The sequence below is a fragment of the Seriola lalandi genome, unplaced genomic scaffold, assembly GCF_002814215.2.
Source record: "Seriola lalandi dorsalis isolate HSWRI2012SDOR001 ecotype SW California unplaced genomic scaffold, Sedor1 jcf7180002054736, whole genome shotgun sequence".
In the NCBI taxonomy this organism is placed as follows: Eukaryota; Metazoa; Chordata; class Actinopteri; order Carangiformes; family Carangidae; genus Seriola; species Seriola lalandi.
Genome location: NW_019525289.1, coordinates 1,745,300 through 1,766,370, shown reverse-complemented (window position 1 = coordinate 1,766,370; position 21,071 = coordinate 1,745,300). Strand labels below are relative to the sequence as shown.

At 39.9% G+C, this 21,071-nt stretch overlaps 4 protein-coding genes across 4 annotated transcripts; 2 read left to right on the top strand and 2 right to left on the bottom strand.

The window, feature by feature from the left end:
• Window positions 1–117: 117 nt before the first annotated feature.
• dnaaf6 (dynein axonemal assembly factor 6) lies at window positions 118–4,021 on the bottom strand. The gene is made up of 6 exons (XM_023424516.2): window positions 3,630–4,021; window positions 2,836–2,908; window positions 2,607–2,712; window positions 1,976–2,072; window positions 1,341–1,426; window positions 118–1,098 (listed from the first exon to the last, which is right to left on the bottom strand). The coding sequence occupies exons 1-6, from the start codon at window positions 3,723–3,725 to the stop codon at window positions 969–971; spliced, it is 588 nt and encodes a 195-aa protein (XP_023280284.1). The 5' UTR covers window positions 3,726–4,021; the 3' UTR covers window positions 118–968.
• A 344-nt stretch (window positions 4,022–4,365) lies between these two features.
• Window positions 4,366–5,246, top strand: LOC111668441 (MICOS complex subunit MIC26-like). The gene has a single exon (XM_023424515.2). It carries the CDS (start codon window positions 4,389–4,391, stop codon window positions 4,977–4,979), a length of 591 nt encoding a protein of 196 aa, XP_023280283.1. The 5' UTR covers window positions 4,366–4,388; the 3' UTR covers window positions 4,980–5,246.
• An 84-nt stretch (window positions 5,247–5,330) lies between these two features.
• On the bottom strand, window positions 5,331–9,303 carry eif3f (eukaryotic translation initiation factor 3, subunit F). Its single transcript, XM_023424514.2, has 8 exons — window positions 9,153–9,303; window positions 8,667–8,737; window positions 7,449–7,528; window positions 7,219–7,356; window positions 7,034–7,125; window positions 6,670–6,806; window positions 6,288–6,401; window positions 5,331–5,888 (listed from the first exon to the last, which is right to left on the bottom strand). Exons 1-8 carry the CDS (start codon window positions 9,262–9,264, stop codon window positions 5,811–5,813), a joined length of 822 nt encoding a protein of 273 aa, XP_023280282.1. The 5' UTR covers window positions 9,265–9,303; the 3' UTR covers window positions 5,331–5,810.
• A 407-nt stretch (window positions 9,304–9,710) lies between these two features.
• kcnj9 (potassium inwardly rectifying channel subfamily J member 9) lies at window positions 9,711–21,071 on the top strand. Its single transcript, XM_023424521.2, has 8 exons — window positions 9,711–10,253; window positions 11,090–11,529; window positions 12,817–13,030; window positions 14,011–14,212; window positions 15,576–15,768; window positions 16,126–16,323; window positions 18,046–18,176; window positions 19,718–21,071. The coding sequence occupies exons 2-8, from the start codon at window positions 11,232–11,234 to the stop codon at window positions 19,982–19,984; spliced, it is 1,503 nt and encodes a 500-aa protein (XP_023280289.1). The 5' UTR covers window positions 9,711–10,253; window positions 11,090–11,231; the 3' UTR covers window positions 19,985–21,071.

Here is a 21,071-nt window from a genome sequence, read left to right as displayed (position 1 = left end):
GAAAAGAAGAAAATACAAAGACATACCTTTCCTCCACCCCTGCCTTAAGATAAAGTTACTCTTAAGCTAAAGTTGCTCTTTAGGTGCCCAGGATGTTTTTCAGATATCGTACTTCACATTTTAATACATATTAGAAACACAAATTCACTCCTGCAAGATGTCCAATACAAACAAAAGTCATTTTTTCACTTTTGCTAGGGTACCAAAGAGTTACTCAATGACTTGCTTACTTTTATACTTGTTTTACAAGCATGGTTTCAGGATTTGAAACACACACACACACGCACACACAAGCACACACCCAGGATCACTGTATGGCATATGGTTTGTAGTAATAATAACTACTACTACTAAAGCACAACATCAATTGACATGATAACACACTAACCTAATCACTAACCCCATCAAAGCTGTCATATAAAAGAAGTTTGATTTAAATTAAAAATAAAGGCCAGAAGATTGGTTCATATTTTATCACCCAATCAGAAAAGGAGCCCTGTGTAAGAATCTTTTCATGATATGAGTTAATATTGTGCTTGTATTGAGCATAGTCCTAAATTAGTTTGTGTTTAATTAAGTTACCACAAAGCAAATTTGGAGCTATGTATTATTCCATCCAAGGAATACTGTATATAAGAAATGGGCTCCCAGCATAATGAGTTCCATTATGTGTAGTAAGTATGGTAACGTTTATCTGGATTTACTCTCTAGTTATAGCACGCATAATCAGACAAATATTTATAAGAAACCCATATCTTAATACTAAGAGAATCAGTGGTGAAACATAATATTAGCAAGAACTGAACATTCACATTTTGTGATTTTCAGGAAATAAACAGGCTTTAAACTGATCCGTTTCCAATCCCTTTTTTCCTTGACCTATAAACACGGCAGTATCTATAATCTCCACTGTTTGTGTCACATCTTTTCTGTTTCCTCTGAAGACTTGTGGCCTGTTTCATTCTTTTTTATTGCACGCTGATAAAATCCATGGAGCGGTTCAGTAGCAGAGTCACCTCCAGTTCCTCTCTCTCACTGAAGAATTGAGCCTTGCCCTCGTGGCTGTGGATGGGATGTGGGAGATGGAGACCCAGTTTACTGCAGAGAGGGGAAAAGACAGGTTAAATAGATGGAGAGAGTATAAGGGAGAGCGTGTGTCTGTGGTAACCAAGAGAGGAAGATGTTAAGAGCTGTGTGAAACAGCAATCAAAGCTCAGATCATGATGTTAAACTCTGATTAAAAGGAAATGCCTGGAAATGGGAGCTTTTGGTCTGAACTGCCGCTGCTCCGTCTTGAGGGGATTAAATATTAAAGAGAAGATTTTCAAAGCATCTCTTACTATTTTGGCGTTCGTAGATCAAGGAACTTCTCTTTTACATCCAGGACCACATCTGTTGCTTTAGTATCTGGCAGTTTGATTTTCACCTAAGAGTAGGAAAAAGTCAGCATCGTTAATATTTTACACGGTGTACATAAAACATTCTATGTTACATTTATAATAAGAGAATCTGATATTTCCACTGGTATTTTGCTATCCAAGCAATTCGTTTTTCTATTTTCTTTACCTTCTGTTCAATTCTAATACTGCTTAAATAAAAAGTATGAACAACCTTGTTAAGGATGATATAGTATTAAGATGTCTTCCTCATATCCAAATCAGTGCATGGTGATAAAGTGAGATTTGTAACATTATGCTTTATTTAAATCTACACTAATTCATGCTGCTTAAGTTGGATTTTGTGTTCCTTGTTCTGTTTACAAATTGTGTCAGAACTTTTATGCGTCATAGTTGAGGCTCAAAGAGTCTTAAAAGTCTTAAAATTAATTTACGGAATCCTTCCCATATTTTGAATGATGTTATCATTCCTGGTTGTTTGTTCCTGATCGCATCTTTGTTTTTGTCATTTATTGTCATCACACTAGTATATTTTGTGACAAACAGAAATCCTGTTGAAGTTTGTTTAGTTTACGTACCAGCATGGCTTCACAGCACATGGAGGATGGGTCCTTTCCACTCAAGCCCAAGAACAGATCCTCTGTGCCCACACTCTGCTTCAGGATTATTTCATACCTGAAGACCAAAGGTTATACACACTAATGAAGGCACATACAAAAACACACAATCAATGCAGTATTCATCTCGTTAAAATAGCTTCACATTGGGATGGAGAAAACAACAAAAAACAAACAGGCAGAGGAGGGTGTTAACTGAGGTCAATGGAGTGTGGAAAATGTTATAAGCAACTGTAATAAATAGTTTTCTACAGGCAGCTTCCCTCTTCCATTGTATTTCTATAATTAATTCTATAGCACAATGGTAATAATGGCCAAGTGTTTATAATAATTGAATACCTGGTCAAGGTGGAACAAAGTCTTATAATGAGAAAGTTTTGTTAAACCTTACATGGGAAAGTGTGGCTTTCTGGTTTTAAGGCTTAAATATTTTCAAAAAGGTGAGGATGAGTGCTTCTCTAGCCTCAGTGGAAGGTGCAATCCCAATTAGAAACCAGGTGAAAAAAAGGACTGAAGGGGGCCCATCTGTGTTTCCCACTGTTTGACTCCTTTAGCAGTGAACCCCTCCTTTAGCAGTGTTTGTCGGTCTTACTCAGGCTGTGGCCGTGGGTCAGCCAGATCATCATACTGGGAGCCCTCAGCCACCTCTTCCTCGCTCCAGATATCTTTGCTGTTCTTCTTCACATAGGCAGTTGACTCTAAATAAACACAAGCAAATAAGCACACAAGCACACACACACACACACACACACAGTTTGTACCTCCTCTGTGTTACTATAATGATTTGGGAGTTTTTGTCTGCAAGACATTCAAAGTATTACCTTCTTTATCTTTATCTTTCTTGGGTGGGGGACCAATGTGACCAGGACCCAGCTGTCCGCAGGCTGTCGCGTTCTGTTGAGAGTAACTGACGTTAATGTAAACTAATACAGTGTTTATGCCTTAACTCAAATACACACAAATGGCATCCAGTCGTTCAGTTAGCAGTCATTATAAGGCAGTTATCAGAACACAGTAAAAGAACAAATCTAAACAAACTCATCATATAGATTTTCTCTAAAGCATGCTTGTCTTTTAATGACTCTTTATGTCCATTTGATATATATATATATGTACATAATGAACATTTACATTTCCAGGTGGAGTGTAACACTTACTCAAGTAGCCTACATTACGCAAGTACAGTTATGAGGTACTTTACTTGAATATTTCCATTTTATGTTACTTTTAGCTTCTACTCCACCACATTTCAGTATAATATGTTGTAGTTTTACAGATGGTAAACTTATACAATATGTTTAAAGCCATAGATTAAAGTCTCCAACAGCATAGGCTATAAAATAGTTAAGATTAGCGTCACCTCAACCAATGATCTTTAAATCCTTATTGTGTTTATGCGTTAGTAATAATAATCCAATAATATGATATAATAATAGAACAGTCTCAAAAGGGTTACTACCGGTGCTTTTACTTTTGATTAGTAAATGTTTCTTCTTTTGCTAAAGTAAAAAACATGAGTAGCTATTCTTGTTACCAGTGAACATATCATAACTGAGTAAAATAAATGAACGGACTGACTTGAGATCAGTTCACTACCGAGAGCACAATATCTTACTCTTCTTTCTTCATCATCATCATCATCCTGCTGAGTTGATAACAAGGCAGACAGAGCCTGTAGGTTCTGAACAGACGATACTCCAAGACAGTCCATTCAGACACTGTACAACTGTAGCTACTGCTAACTGAACATTTGGACCGTTACTGTTGACGCTTTCCGTTTCCCCGGTGACGACCACACTTCGGGCTGTCATGGGAACCAGGAGAGAAGGAAAAAAAACCCACATAATATAATAATAATAATAATAATAATAATTAAAACAGGTACAACGTACAACTATAACGTTGTGTATTACATTTAACTATTTATCTGGAAAATTGCAATCTAGGTTTCAGCTATGAGCTATGACCTATTCAAATAAAATAAAAGACGAAATAAAACAACAAAATAAAACAAACAGCAAATTAAATAAAACTAATAGAATTCTGTATGAATTAACATGCAAGAAGAATTTAATGCTGAAATTGGTTTTTCTATTTTATAACATGATTACCTTTTGTATTTAATCTTTAAGCTGCATTGAGTCCTTACTTATTAAATAACCTAAGTAACTAAATAATGGTAACATAGTTAATGCGTATTTATAGTAATTTATAAGCCACACTTTTCGAATACAGTTTGAGATGTCTTGCCATTGTACTTTCAAATCATATAAAAAGGTTTTGTCAACAGTCATCTGAAAGGCGAAGTGATTATCCCCTCGAATATGCATGTCTCTCCTCGGACACCGTAGTGAATGCATGGCCCGCAGGGATCATGTTGAAGGTGACAGGTAGTGCAATGCCGGGGACTTTGAGTCTTTTGCCGATCACCGTCTTTGCTGGTGGTGACGAAGAAAAAGAGACAACCACCCCGTTACATCTGGATGAACTGTCTCTGTACACCGCTCCTCAGCAGAAGTCTCGGTATGTGGAGCCCGAAGCCGGTCAGCTTGAGCAGAGTGTCGCCACCCTCAGGAATGTGGTGGAGCCATACACGACTTGGTGCCAGGGCACTTACAATAAAATTAAACCCAAAGTTCAAAGTTTCGTCCAGTGTGGGAGTGACACCTACGACTACCTGAAGAACCCTCCGAAGGACTTCTACCCCCGGGCAGGAGTAATTGGCTTTACCGGTGTCCTGGGAGTACTGCTCGCCAGGGGCTCAAGGATAAAGAAACTCATCTACCCGGCTGCCCTGATGACAGTGAGCACCTCGCTCTACTACCCGGAACAGGCTGCCGCCATCGCAAAGTCAAGCGGGGATTCCGTGTATGACCGCGCCGTGCAGAGCTACGCTGCGCTGGAGAAGATGCTGAACCCCCAACGCAAAACTGAGAATGGTACCGACCCAGAACCTAAACCCTGATGACCCCTGCGACCACTCAGCAAGAAGAAATCATACAGCAGCTTTTTCGTGATACTGTAGTTTGACATGAGCTACCTAGACCGGCTGTGATCTGTGTGACTTTCTCATGCCCACTTTTTGCACTAAGCTTCACGTTTCTCAGGCCGGGCATGGCCTGTCACAAGGGGTTTGCAACCTGAATGATTTACTTCTGCTTCTGATTTGAATGTATATTTATGTAGAGAATTAATAAAAATCGATTGTCTTACATTAAAATCTTAAGACATCTGTTGTTATGTACTGCCAGTTATTAGTCTTAATTCTGTCTTGAACAGTCAAGTCATGTAAATTAAGATGAATTTTAATCAACTATTTGAAACAAAAACAATTTAATATCAGTTAATTGTTCAACATTTCTTGCTTGAAAATGACTGAAACATACAGAGCATTTACAGCTTTTTCATCATAGTGAACTGAATATATTTGATTTGGAACTTTCAGGTCAGACAAAACCAGACATGAGTAAGACAACTTGTGCTCAAGATAACTATTTATGGAAACCTTTTACTTTTATGATGTTTTACAGACAAAATGATTTGATTAGTAGAGAAAAACTATTGGTTAATTGATTGATAATTAAAGTTATCATCCACTGCAGCCCTAAAAAGCAACTTTAGTCATTAGCCATTTGTGGAGACCAAGCTGTGTTATTTGTAATTACAAAATTACTGAGGACAATGCCTGGAAGGGAAAGGACCACCATATGACTGTTAAACATCTTTATTCATCTCAGCCAAAAAAAAAAAAAAAAGTGTACAAAAATTAAATATGAATCACTTTCAAGAACTCCCCTCAGAGCAGCACCAACTTCTCATTTAGAGCAATCTGTGCTTGGGTCAGGTTGGATAGGTAGGTCACCATCAACAGGTCCTGCAACAAGAAAATAGAGCATTGAAATTTTGTTATTAGTCTTATTCATAGTCATGTAAAATGAGATTAAGAGTAAAACATCATGACAGTATTACAAGGAAATAAAAGTCAAGGATTACACAGTCAGTAAAAGTGTCCTACAGATGTAACAACTACTCCTATATTTCTAAAACATGTAATGTGTAAAGTAGTATGAGAAAGGGAGCCAGAAGAGAACTAACAACATAAAGCAAAGTCTAATTAAGTGCTTCCTGTAATCAATGACACCCTCCCTGTGCTAAGAACAAGCCTTAGTGCAGCACATAAATGGAAGGCACGAGGAGATGCACTAAATCTAAAGAGGAAAATCAACCACCAGCAGCAGCTGAAGTCGTTTTGGAGCTGATGAAAAGAACTTACGTTGATGTTGGAATTGAGCATGTTCTCAAAGTCCTCAGCTGAGATGGTCGGCACCTTGTTGACCAAGTCCATCAGGAAACGGCCCACGCTGTTATCTGCTGTCACTTTGCCAGACTGAGACAGATTGAACACAATTATAACCATCGTTAGTGTTAAACTTAAGTACTTAACAAATGATCTCCACAGAGACAGCTGATTCATAAAAAATTAAATAGCAGGAATATGACCAGGAAAACAAACAGCAGCAGGCAATGTTTTATCATTGGAGATAGATAGATACACACACACACACACATATATATATATATATATATGTACACACACACACAAACCTGGTTCCTGGTTTGAGTCACACTATCATTACAATATCTTTAATGCTCACCAGCACATCTTCAATGTATGCAAGCATGGTGGTTAGCATGTCCTGTATCCTGGCTGCAGATCCAGCCACCTGGGACAGATCAGAGGTCAGCCCCTTGGTGCGATTGGGAGTTACACGTGTCCTCTGCAGAAGGTCCACTGCAACACAGATATGGGCAGTTACAGTATTACAGAGAGCAAAGAGACAGCAAATACATAGGCTAGCTAAAATATTATTAGCAATAACTTTGAGTACATTGTAGTTAAGACTGAGATTGAATATTTCTCTTCGCAACAAAAAAAGGTACAATTTAAAGATCACAGCTATTTAGTCAAGAAGCATTTGTTTTCATACAGCTATCCACATTCATTCTTCATATTCTTACCGCCTATCCTCTCAGTGTCATAGTAGATATACTTGACACTCAGTGGAGTGAACATCACACCAACTGTCTTTCCTGGCACGCCCATCTGTGCACTGTGTGGAAGAAATAAACAAGCACATTCAAACACATTCTCAATTTTAGTTGATCACACAATCAAAGAGTCACTGATGTGAAGATCAGCCAACCTGACGTAAGCGCGGATGTTCATCTTGCCACTCTGCAGTGCTGAGTCCACAGTCAGGTGAATGGGGTTGGAGGCCTCACGGCTGTAGTACTCATGAATGAGCACCGAGTGTTCTGTGATGTCAAAACCTGTGGCATACCTGTGAGCAAAGATCACGGTTGTGAAAAAAAGTTTTTTTTTTCCCCTTTCTAATTCCAACTTTGAAATTCCAAATCTGATCTACTGACGCACCAGCCGATGATGACCTCAGTGGGGGAAACCCTCTTGTGGAGCTCGTACATGTTCTTGGCGAACTCCATGTCCACAGCCACCTGTTGTCAAAGAGGATAAATTTTACACATGGCCACTTTTATACAAAACCTTTTCTCTCTTTTATAGTATTCAATATGAGGCAGCCATCTAAGTCTAAAAATATCTACAATGTCTACAGTTCAACAATGTTCATTTTCCTCATTAATTATTATCTCTGCAACTTTACTTATATAAAATAGCTACCACTCCCTAACATGAACGTCCCAAAGGAATATGTTTCAGTTGTGAAGGAGACCTGCAGCAATAATATAGTTATTGTTGAGGTGTTACAAAATATTTTGCAGGATAACTCATGATCTTCCAAGAAATTTTGAGATATCCAATGTTAAATTTCACTACCTTACAGCACATACAGTACTTTGCAAAAGTTTTAGGCACTTGGCACTTCAGCTGTTTAGCTTTATAACCATCACACACCACCTTCAGGGAGGCGTTTGATCACTCCCAAACTCATTTTGCAACACAACAACACCATCCATACAGGCAGTCATAAAGAAATATCCTCAGCAACAAGAACAACAAGGGGTCCTGCATGACCCCCACAGCACCCCAATCTAAAGAGTCAGTCTGGGGTTACATAAAGAGACAGAAGTCACTAAGACAGCCTAAATTGACAGAAAAACTGCAGCAAGTTGTCCAAGATGCTTGGAACAACCTGCCTGCAAAACTGTGCAAACGTAGAGTAGTGTTTTTAAAGACAAAAGGGTGGTCACACCAATTATTGATATATATATAAATGTTTTTTTTTCCCTGTTTACTGCACGTTGTATAAAGTTAACATATGACTAAATCCTGTTTTTTGGATTGTCTTCACTCAGTGCCTAATCCTTTGCACAGAACTGTATTTACCTTATGAGGCAAGCTCCTGCCATAACAATACAACAACATAAAGTATGTACTTTGTAGTTCAAAAAGTGTGTAGTTTAAAAAAAGTTATGTATATTATTTAATTTCTTATCTAACTCTTCTGTCCATTCAATATTTGAGAGTGATGTAACGTGGCTGCTGTAGCATTACGATTATCCACTGGAGTTGATAAAAATATTCTATGTGGAGATGTCCCACAGAACAATGACTGTCCATTCACCAAAAATGCGTCAACATAACATTATCCTGTGAATAAGTCCAAAAACGCACCTCGTCTTCAGACTCATTGTGAGGGACAGAGAAGCAGTTGGTCACCTCAATAGAGTGCTTGTCAATGGTACCTGAAAAGGTTAAACGTTAAAAAAACAGCATTAATACTTAGTCGACTTAGCACTGTTAGCTACGTAGCACCCAATAGACAGATAGATAGATAATGACGAACCATCGGCACTAGCTAACATCAACGCTAATAACAATGCTCAATGCTATATGTCTTAACCGTACAGAAATAATGATAACAGGATAGATAATCTGGCAAACTTGATTCACATAGTCATGGTCTTTATCAACATGATCATTTGAACGGACAGCCAGCTGTTACAAGTGATGCTGCGAGCTGTTTGGGTAGCTAATAGCAGCTAAGGCTAATGCCAGCGTGCGTTAGCAGACAAGCTAAAATTAGCTAGCGACCCATCACCTGTCCTAACCGAAGGCGGTCGATCCAGTGGAGGACAAATATGTCAACGTTCTACTTACCCAACAGGGTTCCAATCACACGGCTCGCTCCTTCATTTCTCCGCTCGTAAGAGTCGCAGATAGAAGCGACAACGACGGGGTGAATTTTCACCACTGGCCCGTACACCGACATCTTGGAAAAGGAGGATCGATCACCGGCTCCAGGGGACACGTATACTACCTCCTAGAGGCCGGAGGGCGAACAGCGGTTATTAAATATGTTGAATTTAAGCCTAATTATAATTAAATCATTGATACCGCTGATGATACAATGTAACTTACCTGAGATCAGCAGAAGTTGTTTCATTACGGAAGCTTAATGTATTCACTTGAGAAAAAAATGCTTGTCCTGTTTTTCTGAATTAATGAGATTATTATGTCAAATATATGAGATAATAATCTCCTCAAAAACAAGAACTGTTTTTTTCCCCATAAAAAAATCTCAGAATTCTGACATATGAATCTAATTAATTCAGAAAAAGGGAAAAAAATGTATTTATCAATTCTATGTATTACGCTTCCGTATATAAGGCCTTTGCATTTCCTCATGTCTGAACTGTGTGCAGATACTGAGGGTCTGACAGTCACTCAGAGGAGGGAGACGAGCGTCCCTTCTGTTGTGGAAATGACAAGGGTCTGAGGCAGGCAGGGTTGATAGGGGCTGGGCTGATGACAGCATCCTCTGCCGCTCAGTGGCTCCACACCTGACTGACTCCATCAGATGCACAAATGATGGAGCTCCCCGCGCTGCCGGGTTATCCTGTTGCCACCATTTCGTACGTCTCCTGTCCGACACATGTTCTCCAAACGCCGTAATCATTTTGACTAGAACTGTTTTTGCCGGGGTCTTTATCTTTTATGCTTGATCATTCAGTGGATGGGCTGTTCCCGTTTTTATTTACTGTGAATGCTGAGTGGTCGGATCGAGGTGGTCTTTGTTTTCGTGGAAAAAAGCGAACTGGAGTGGACTGATGCTGCGTCGCTGGTAAACACCAGAAATGGGTGTCATCGAACCAAGGTTGCAAATCCCGGTTCGTTCTTGGACCAGATTTTCATTTTTCTTATGATACAACATCTGTCCAATCGAGGTCTTATACATCTACAAGTTGCTACACTGAGCAGGTAAGATTATGTTCATTCCCAGCTGCCTGACGTTAATCCACAATCTTAGGCTTATGGTTTTTGTAGCTTGTCGGCTGGCTAACAGACTCTCCTTAACAGAGGCTATTTCGGATCCATCCATCAGGCGTAGTGCGTCATCTTGATTGTCACCATCAGTCTCCTCTTGCGTCCATCCGCTAATTGTCCAAATGGACGCACATCATCCAAGGCTACAGAGGTCTAGGACTCCATTTTACTGTGCAAATATTTCAGAGACACAATGTCTCACTGCCCACATACATATTTAACTCTGTTTCTTACACTTACACTGTGGGACTTATGTAAGAAATCTCAGCAGGCCTGTAGTATAAATCCACTACATTTAACATAGCAGTAAGCGCACTTACACAACACACACATACACATGCATGGGCCACACACACCAACCCCAAGGCATACATGCAAAAGAGTGAAAGTGACTCTAATGTGTATATACCACATTCTGCTCCAGGATTAGTATATCTCTCTTGCATATTTATGCTCCATTCTTCTTCATGTCTAATTCTAACAGTTAGAAAACTATGTAAGATCAACCTCAAAACTGTGATCTCCTTTTTCATGTTGTTCTCAGTTTGTTTTTAAAAGGGGTGAAATGATGAAACAGTCAGAGACAGGAAGTCAAATCTGCATGGCAAGCAACATATAGGCTTTGTTAATATGTTAAAGAAAAACTTGAGAGAAATTAAAGGGACATAGGAGCTGAAAAGTGTCACTGTTTGTCAGTGAATAACTGTGACTGCAAAACAGCTAATCAATTTCATGACTGCATTCGATAATCATGTTCTTCTCTATTCTAGGCTTCAGTCAAGCAAACAAATGTTCCAATCAATAGCCACTGGACAGAGTCTGCCATAGGGAGGATATCAATAACACACTAATACACTTGACACACACACACACAAACACACACACACACACACACACACAAACACACGGGCCATGGCACTGGAGAACTCGGTCTTCCCCTCTCGCCCAGATTCCCTCTCGCTCCCCGTGGAGGAGAAGGGGGAAGGGGAAGAAGTGGAGGTGGCCACTGAGGCCACAGCCTCCACGGGAGTCTTTAATCTATCAGAGGAGCTGGGCCACGTCGTAACCACAGAGACAGCACCGTCCCCTCCGCCCTTGGCCAAGGTCAGCAGGTCATTCCAGGCCAAACTGGCTGAGAGAGAGGCCCAAGCCAATCAGCACAGGAAGAAGACCCAGGGGACGGAGAAGGAGAGGGGTCGATTCGGCTGGGGTGAGTGACCCTGAATGGGACTTCCTGTCTTGGATGGCCCTCCATTTCAGGGCAAAGACAGTGAACCTATTTAATGATAGAATAAATGTCTGTAAAATCTCATGACTGCTTTCTAGTCACTTCATTTAAATCTGCTCATCTTGCAAGTACATCATTATTAGTATTTATTTAACTTCTCCAGAGATTGGGACTCTGGATCAACATCCACGCACACATACTGGGTATCAGCTGAACCTGTGCACCTGTTTCTCCTCCCCATCTCGCTTGCAATGATTGTGAATCTCCTGTAATTTGGACCGTGCTGCGGTGCTTCACCCCTCAGCGACTTTGACAGTCATGCGCATCTTTTTTCATTAGGCCTCTCCAGTAGCTCTGCTCTTTGTTTGCTCCAGTTTCCCTTCCTATTTGTTCATCTTTCTGAATTAAAACCTAAAAATACTGTTAATGAAAGAACTAGGTCAATGTGATATTTCTGTGCCCCTTTGGTTGTTAAGATATTTGTTGTTTTTGTGTGTTTATACCACAAAATATGAACATACAGAAAGAAATGTATCATAGAAAAGGCAGTAAGACTGACATTTAGGGCTAAACTATTCCTTTAGCTATTGATTTAGCTTCACAGTAAAGGATATCCATTATTGTTGTCAGTGTAAGTGACAAAACACCAGAATAGTTTTGTGTTTTCCCTGTGTCCTGAGAGTTCTGGCCGAGTGCACACACAGTAAAAAAGACTCTACAAAGAAAAAAAAGAATTATATATTGCCTTCAGGGTTGTCAAGTAACTAAAGTCCAGTGTTGTAACTTTTCTCTCCTCAGTGTTTGATGACCTGTCCCGTCGCACTTCATCTGCGTTCTTTTCCTCACCTGTCTGTCTTCATTTCTGTTATCCCGTCTTCACCAGCCTAACGCTGTATCTCTCCAAGTAGTTTTGTCCCCTGGCACCTTCCTGTGTTTATCCTCCAATCTCTCTATGTGACTTCATTCAACTCACGACCTTTGACTGCAGTCAGAGTTGTAGCTTCAAAGAGCAAAACTTTAGAAAGGCGTACGTGTTTTTGAAGTACTCTGAGGGGTTTTTGAAAGGGTTCCTTAGAAACCAGGGTTGTGAAACTGAGATGCCTATGAAGATTCGTCTTCAACAATCCTGCTTCAAATATAGAAAAGTACTGTTGCTGCAGGTGTTTTCCTGAAGAGCGAGATCTCACATTTCTCCAGCTTCCATATTTTTACATGTCTAACTCTGTGGGGTTCTCTGAGCAAATTCTGTTGCCGTGTCTTTTTCACCAGCCCGGACTCGGCGTAAGAGGCAGCGCTATGTGGAGAAAAACGGTCGATGCAATGTGCAGCACGGTAACATGCGGGAGACTTACCGCTACCTGACCGACATCTTCACCACGCTGGTGGACCTCAACTGGCGCTGCTCACTCTTCGTCTTCGTCATGGCCTACGCTGTGACGTGGCTCTTCTTCGGGGCCATCTGGTACCTCATAGCCTACTGCAGGTAAGGTACATGAGGATAGAAGTATATTTATTTGGATGTCTTTGGGCCTGAGCTATGCAGGAGTCCTTTGTGCTAACTTCAGCTGTGGCTTAAACATATTTAACAGAAACATACGAGAGGGGTATCAATCCTTCCATGTAACTATATTTCTCAAACTGTCAAACTCTTCCTTTAAGGAAATCACCACGAGGCGGCTCCATCCTTTTTTTAACAGCTCAGAGATGAAGATGATGCTGCGAGCGAGGGACCAGCGCTACAAGACATTTCTGCAACGAAGGCTTAAAAAGCCCCATTTTTCAGCCAAAAAAAGCAGATGACAAAGCAGTATTAATATTACAGTGTATTTTATCTTGATGTGTTACGTCCTCACTAGATGTGTCTGCTGGATCCCCACTCTAATTAGCTAACGTATTCGTCTCGTAAAATCGTGACCTTTTTATATCAATTACAGGCCACCATAAGCGGTGCCAGAAAGCTGTCGGTGTTGCTGCAATTCCTTGGTCACCGACGCAGGTCAATAAAAGTCATAGATTATATAAAATACTTAACGCCACTTTCATTAATTAGCCCTCCCTGTCTGGCTGAAGCTGTGATAATCGGGGATGTTTGCCAGTGTAGTGTGTGTTTGGAAGAAAATTCTGCAGACTCTTTGTGTCGCAGCAGAACGGATGATACCTGATGATATATGTTGGAAAAGTAGGTTTTCGCTGCATTAAGAAAAAGTGACATCTTGAATGTTAGGTTAATCATTATGTTTAAATATGATGAATTGGATTACTTCTTATCATAAGAATTAGCTGAAAGGAGGTAGTATATAAAGGCAGAGCTGAGTCGTCTCGTCGTACATACTGTGTATTTCTGCGCCTCCATTCTAAAGATATAAATCTTCTCGCCCTCTGTCTATTTTTTCCCTCTTGACACCCACGTTGTCACCCTCCCACCTCCCCTTTCTCTCACATTCTCCTCCTTTTCTTCCCAAGGGGTGATCTGGACCATCTGGAGGACGAGACGTGGACGCCGTGCGTCAACAACGTCAACGGCTTCATCTCGGCCTTCCTCTTCTCCATCGAGACAGAGACCACCATTGGCTACGGCCACCGTGTCATCACTGACCAATGTCCAGTGGGCACGATGCTGCTGCTTCTGCAAGCCATACTGGGATCAATGGTCAACGCCTTCATGGTGAGCACTGGGGCAGGTAGAAACCATTGCTGGTCAGTAACAGTGAAAATGACAGTTAAGACTAGTTTGTAGATACAGCACTGTGATGATTTTAAAGATACAGTAATTTGGTGATAAAAAAGATTTTTATGTTTTATTGTGAAAATAAAATACGCTTCCTGCATCTTAGATTGTATTTTTTTTTATAGTATTAGTATAGTATAGTGTTTTTTATTTGCGACTAGAAAACTTTGAGAATTTAATGTACAGATTAAATTTTAAATCAAATGTTAAAATTTTCTGTTATGAAACCTAAAATTACAGGATATAATCATGTGTGGTGATTTGTGCAGACTTATTTCCACATTTAACTAATTTGAAAACATTACTCTAGCATATTATGATAATGAAATATAAATTAAAATTCATGTCATGGTGAAGTCTGTATTCCATAATCTTAGTATCGCTAATATAAAACCTGTCTTTGTCATACTGACACTGAATGATGCCGACCTTGGCGAGAACTTGAATACTGACTGTATAAAGCACATTAGTAGGTCAGTTTGAAAAAAAAAATAAAACAAAAAAACTGTCTGTCAGATTCTCAGTCAAAACTTCAAATTATCTAATTTCATTGGGCAATGCTCCACCTCTCTGAAAGGCGCATAAATAAGATAAAATAAAATTAAAAAAGGACATGTAGATACCGTTTGACTCGAGAGTGTTTGATCAGAAAGAGGCCTCCTGTCACTTCAGGTAAATCAAACCTAAAAAAGTACATACATTTTTTTTCTTGCGCCTAGAGAGAGGAGTGAATGCATGAAACTATGCAGACCAAACGACATTAATTCAATGCAGATGGTATTCTTGCTACAAACGAATAGATACTTTGAAAGTGCTAATGGAGCTTGATTTTTTCGCACCAAGTAAGCACTCTTTTGATGAGGACGCATCCACACATTGACGTCCAGGCAGGATCATGTTTATGCATGTTTGTGAGCTGGAAACATGCCATATTAGCAACTGATGGAAATGTGGGCTGTTGTACTATGCATATTAAAAAATGATTGAGTCTGAGGTTAATTCAAGTGTCACTGTTGTTTTAAACATTGAAAACTGGAAATAGCAGGCTCTATTGAAAAAAACAAACAAACTTAGCCTGCGTTCAGCTCTCACAATGAATGTATCCCAGCTGTTCAGTCTACATCAGGACTGTTCGGCTATTTAGCTGACGTTCATTATGAACACTGAATAACAAGAGATGTCATTCATTTTCCTATAATCCTCTGCTTTTCCAATTAGTGTAAATATCTCTCCAAGTTTTGAACAGAGCCTCAGTTTCACACCCCACCCCCACCCCCTCCCTCGCCTCCCTCCCATTCAGGTCGGCTGTATGTTCGTGAAGATCTCACAGCCCAACAAACGAGCCGAGACGCTGGTGTTCTCCAAACATGCCGTCATCTCCCTGAGGGACGACAAGCTCTGTCTGATGTTCAGAGTTGGTGACCTGCGCAGCTCCCATATTGTAGGGGCCAACATGAGGGCCAAGCTCATCAAGTCCAAACAGACTCAGGAAGGTGAGACTGCCAGACAACACCAATAATGATGTGATTTCTACAACTACAACTTGTACTGCTACCATTGCTGCCACTATGGCAGCTACCAGGAGTGTTTTAATATATATATTCCATTTTTGAGCATATAATTATAAATATTATAAAATCAGTAATTCTACCTTCACTTAAGCAGATTTTGTGTTTACCTGCTTTAAGATAGTCAAGATTTATAGCGTTACGAACCAATCAGGAGAATCTTCCCTTTAAATTCGATGTGATTGTTGTTTCGAACTGTATTTTTCGATAAAGAAAATCTCTCATCTGAACTCTTTCTCCTCCTTTCCTTTTCCTCACCTCCCATGTTCTCGTCTCCCTCAGGCGAGTTTATCCCTCTGGACCAGACGGACATCAGCGTGGGCTTTGAGACAGGCGATGATCGCCTCTTCCTCGTCTCGCCGCTGGTGATCTCCCATGAGATTGACGCACATTCACCCTTCTGGGACATGTCCCAGGCCCAGCTGGAGAAGGAGGACTTTGAGATCGTGGTCATCCTGGAGGGAATGGTGGAGGCCACCGGTGAGGAATGGGTTAAACATACTTGTAAAGTAATGAGAACACAAACGAAAATTTTTACACACAAAATTGTTAATCTGTCTCTGGTAAATCACTATCCTCAGTGCTCCATGTTAAAACGTGACCAGTATTATTTAAATGAGAAATTAGTGAGATAAAGAGGAACTTTTAGATTTGCTTAAGGTGATGGGTAAGTAATCTTAAAATACTATATGTACATAATTAAATCTGGTAATTTTGTGCGCAAGATAGATAAAATAATCATGAGTGAGCAGGAATACATTTCCATGTTTGCATATGAAATGAAAATGAGGGCAATGGGAAACCATGTGCTGCTAAAAATCACTGTGCAGGGAGTGAATACACCGTGACTCACTGCAAATAGTGACAAAAACAAATGTAGCTATATTGAACTGATTAAGATTCCATTTCAAAATTTATGAGGGTACAAGCTACAAAAATAATACCATAAACAATATTTTATTACTTGAGCGTTTTATACAATTCATTTAGTTTTTTTAAGTTTAAATTTGTAAAAAAAACAAAAAAAAACTGTTAAAACATCATATTGTATGGAAAGTAATACCTTGCAATTTAATTTGATTATAAAGATCCAATGGCCTCTATATTGTAAATGCATGTTTGGCTGCAACATCTAGAAATGAGCATTAGGATATTAATCTTGCAGATGCATATAACTATCTGATATTACAGTAATATCATCACTGTTTTTCATGAGGCACACTCTTTGAAACTATCCATTAGAAAATGAAATTCCTCTTCCAGGATGTAGAGGAGTGTAGAGCTGCAGTTTTTTGTTGGACTGAACGCTCATCTGCCCTTGAGCAAGGCATCAGTCAACTGCGTAAAATGTGAATGTGTTTTACTTGCTTATAACTTTGCTATGGCTTTGGATTTTTGAAGCTCAAAACACTCCCAACTCTCAAGAGTTTTTTTTTAAACCATATTTATCAAAACTTGAGGAGCTCTGTATTTACAGTATGTTGAGTGGGAAAATCATTCACACCAGATGGGAAACACACAATCTCTGCTCATGGATGCCCTCAGAGATGACATATTTAGAAGTTGAGTTTAACACATTTGTTGTATTCATGGATATATTTCATATTGTTGACTGAATTGACTTTTACTTGTTTTACTGTCCGAGAACTACAAATCTAAACTTTTAGGAACAAGTAGCCAGGCAGCTGTAGGGACTGTATGGACGGATTTGGACAGGCCGTGCTTATCTCTTTTCCTTTATCCCCATTTCATATCGCCTATGTCAAATTCATTTTGAGAGGATAATATACTCAACTGTTCCTCACTGTCTGGCAAGAATTCAGTGTATCAGCGCTATTCATGATGCGTCTCCATGAGGTAAAGGTGGCCTCTCTCTGCCCACTCCGTATATTGATTCCCTTAGTCAGAGTGCTGTGGAGAGTTACAAAGAAATAGCTGACAGTCATAACTCTGCCGCAGAGAATATTCATGTAAAGACAGCTTGCCAATTATATTGTTTGTGTCTAAATGGGTAAATTAATTATAACTGCATCGGAGTTTTAGGTGTGGTGCTTTGACTTTCTGCCACATCTAAGCGCAGACAATCTTAGTTATTTCCTCTTGAATATAAACCAAGGGGCTGAATAAGTGTGCTCAGGCATAATGTGTATTATGAATTAATGTTTTGTGTGTGTGTGTGTGTGTGTGTGTGTGTGTGTGCAGGGATGACGTGCCAGGCGAGGAGCTCCTATCTAGCGGAGGAGGTGTTGTGGGGTCACAGGTTCAGCCCGATGATGTCTCTGGCAGAGGGTTTCTTTGACATTGACTACGGAGCCTTTCATCACACGTTTGAGGTAACGTCTCTCGAAGCTGGAGCTGTGATGCAGGCTCACTGGAGGCTAATTATAGGGGTTGTTTGATTTCGCAACCTGGGTGAGCTGTCCGATATGAAATAGGAATCAAACCATGATGACTCACTCCATGTCAGGGACAAAAATTTTAATATATAATAATAATTCAATATTTTGTGACTAAGTCTTTGTATTATCTGAAGTCTTCTGAGAGTGTGTTAATGAAGAATTTAACAGTTTTTATGAATGTTTTTCAAGGAAAACTGTAACTCTTGATTGCTGTTAACATAAGTATGTATTCTGTTGGCGGTGTGCCTTGTCTGTCTGGGTCAGTCTGTGGGATTTTCCTCACTTCTAGACAAAGACTACATGACACAGTGTTCAGATAATAGCACAATGGAGTTTGGAAGTAAAAAAATGTGTCAAACATTTCAAACATCAGCACAAATGTCAGATTTTGGCCCCAGTCCATCAGAATCAAACACCACTGGCTTCTTTCTGCCATTTTGCACTGTTGTTAAAAATTTATCGACACAAGACAAGAATGGACTCTGCAAGAAAAACTGGAACAACTCTTGCTTTGTTTTCCCTATTCCTGTCTCCACCTACATGTGTAACCAGCAGCTGAATCCTCACATTCTCTTGGGGTTGCTAAAAAGGCATGCTGGGAAATGTAGGAACTCTGACTACAGTATTTATATCATGTTTATTTTTGTAGGGACAAGCACTGTACACAGCGTGAACCAGTGCCACATACCAAAGCTTTTAGAGCCCTAACTAGTTTGCAATTCCCATCCCAAGATGAGTCTTTAAACACATGCACACAACGTCTTGGGATGTCTGATCCCTTTTGAAAACGGTTTCAACTGTAGTTAAAAATGATCCCATTCATATTCCATTGAGCACCTAAACAGAGATGACAGGGCACTGTATAATTTACCATAGATGCAGCCAGAGTTGTAGAAATAAATGAGTCAGATGGAACAAAGATGCGTTCACTTACAACGTAAATTCAACAATTTAACTGTAGTGGCTCTGTTCGGCTTTGCGTTGCCGTTGTCCAACAGTGGCGCTTTTGAGCTAAATGCAAACTTCAGCATGCTAACATGCTCACAATGGCAATGCTAACATGTGGATGTTTAGCAGCTAGAACGCTTACCATGTTCACAATGAGGGTATTTGGACTGTCATTAGTTTTGCAGATATTTGGTCATAAACTGAAGTGTTGGACAAATGGAAATGTTGACCTGATGATGGTGCAAGGTGAAAAGCTAAGTTATTATAATTCTTCCTGAGTTTAATAGGTGTTAAGATATTTTAACAAAATCCAAAAATGTCATCCTCTTGTTGGTAGTAGAAGAAAAGTCATTAAGATTCATCCTCTGGGGACCATGAATGTCTCTACCAAATTTTTACGACGATCTATCAAATAACCAAAGTGGGGGACTGACCGACCAACATTGGTAACGCTAATATCATCAAATAGACATCTAAATTGAGGGTTTAGTGATTTTTACCAGCTCTCATGTTTCCCCTCCCCTAAGGTGGACACGCCCTCCTGCTCAGCACGAGAGCTCTCATTGGCTGCAGCCAGACTCGACGCTCACCTCTACTGGTCCATCTCCAGCAGGCTGGATGAGGAGCCCACCCTGGCCAACCAGGCAGCCAAGCAGCAGGACAGCTGCTCGGCCAACAGCAAAGGAGGGGAGCCCACCTTCATTGTCGGGGAGATGACTGACATTCAGGAGCAATCAGGACTGGGCGAGTTGAACGGCAGCGTCGCCACCGACCAATCCGAATCGGAGGCCTAGAACATAGAATGTTTACAAAGACCTTCAGTATATCACCACCACACCACAGTTAGTGTTTGCAGATCTTTTTCTTTCAAGGCAAAATTAATAGTTTCATTAGACTCAGTTCTACAGTATATGCCATATCTTGTGTTACCATATGAAGGAGTTCAGTTCTTGATACTTGTCTTTTATTTCTATGTTGATCTTTGTTACAAGTGTCCTGTATATGTGCTATCTCTTTTTTGATCTGTTGTGTTAGCTCCAATCACCCTTGCCTATATCTACATTTAAATGACAATACTATGCTTCAGGTGGGGTCAACTATAGTGCATCCTTTGGACCAGAGGAGAATGTTAAACAGACAGAGGTCATTTGTCTTGCTGGACAAAAAGATGTGGATTTATGTGATGATTTAAATGATGGATTGTTCACATTTAAAATAGGTGCAGTGCATAGACGCTTTAATTTCACCTGTGCATGAATATCACTAGATGATATTGAGGTATGGACTGAAATTGTAGAAACCTCAACTTTCTTTAGATGCAAAGATTTACTGTACATCAATCAGACGTTGACAGGGTGGGAAAGTAACACCAGGCCAAATGTGTCTACTCTGCTAAAATCTTAATTTAGCTACAAACCATGATTTGGTGCTAGAAAAATGTACAACAAATCCTATTTGGCTGATAAAAATAGCAACAGTGGCCTGAGAATTGTGGCCTGTGGACAACAAAGCTGGTTTCCTGCCCTTGAGGAGGCACAGAGTATAATGTTTGTTGGTAACACTATAAAATACATGTGATGACATTCCTAACTGCACTCAACACATTATGGTGAATAGGGTATCTATCTAGAACCGTTAACATAGAGACAGGTTAACACTCGAGTGTGTCTGTGGCTTCGTTTCACGTACGATGTGTGTAGCTCAAGGATTATCTATGTTTTGTCCCAGGCCAAGTAGAAATTAAAAGCACAACAGTGTCCTGCTCAGTTCAGCCCTAACTCCTGCTTCTGCTGCTGTGTATATATGTGGCCATTTTTACTTGATGTTTTTAATATTTAATAGAACACATCGATTAGAATTAATAAACTATAGTATATTCAA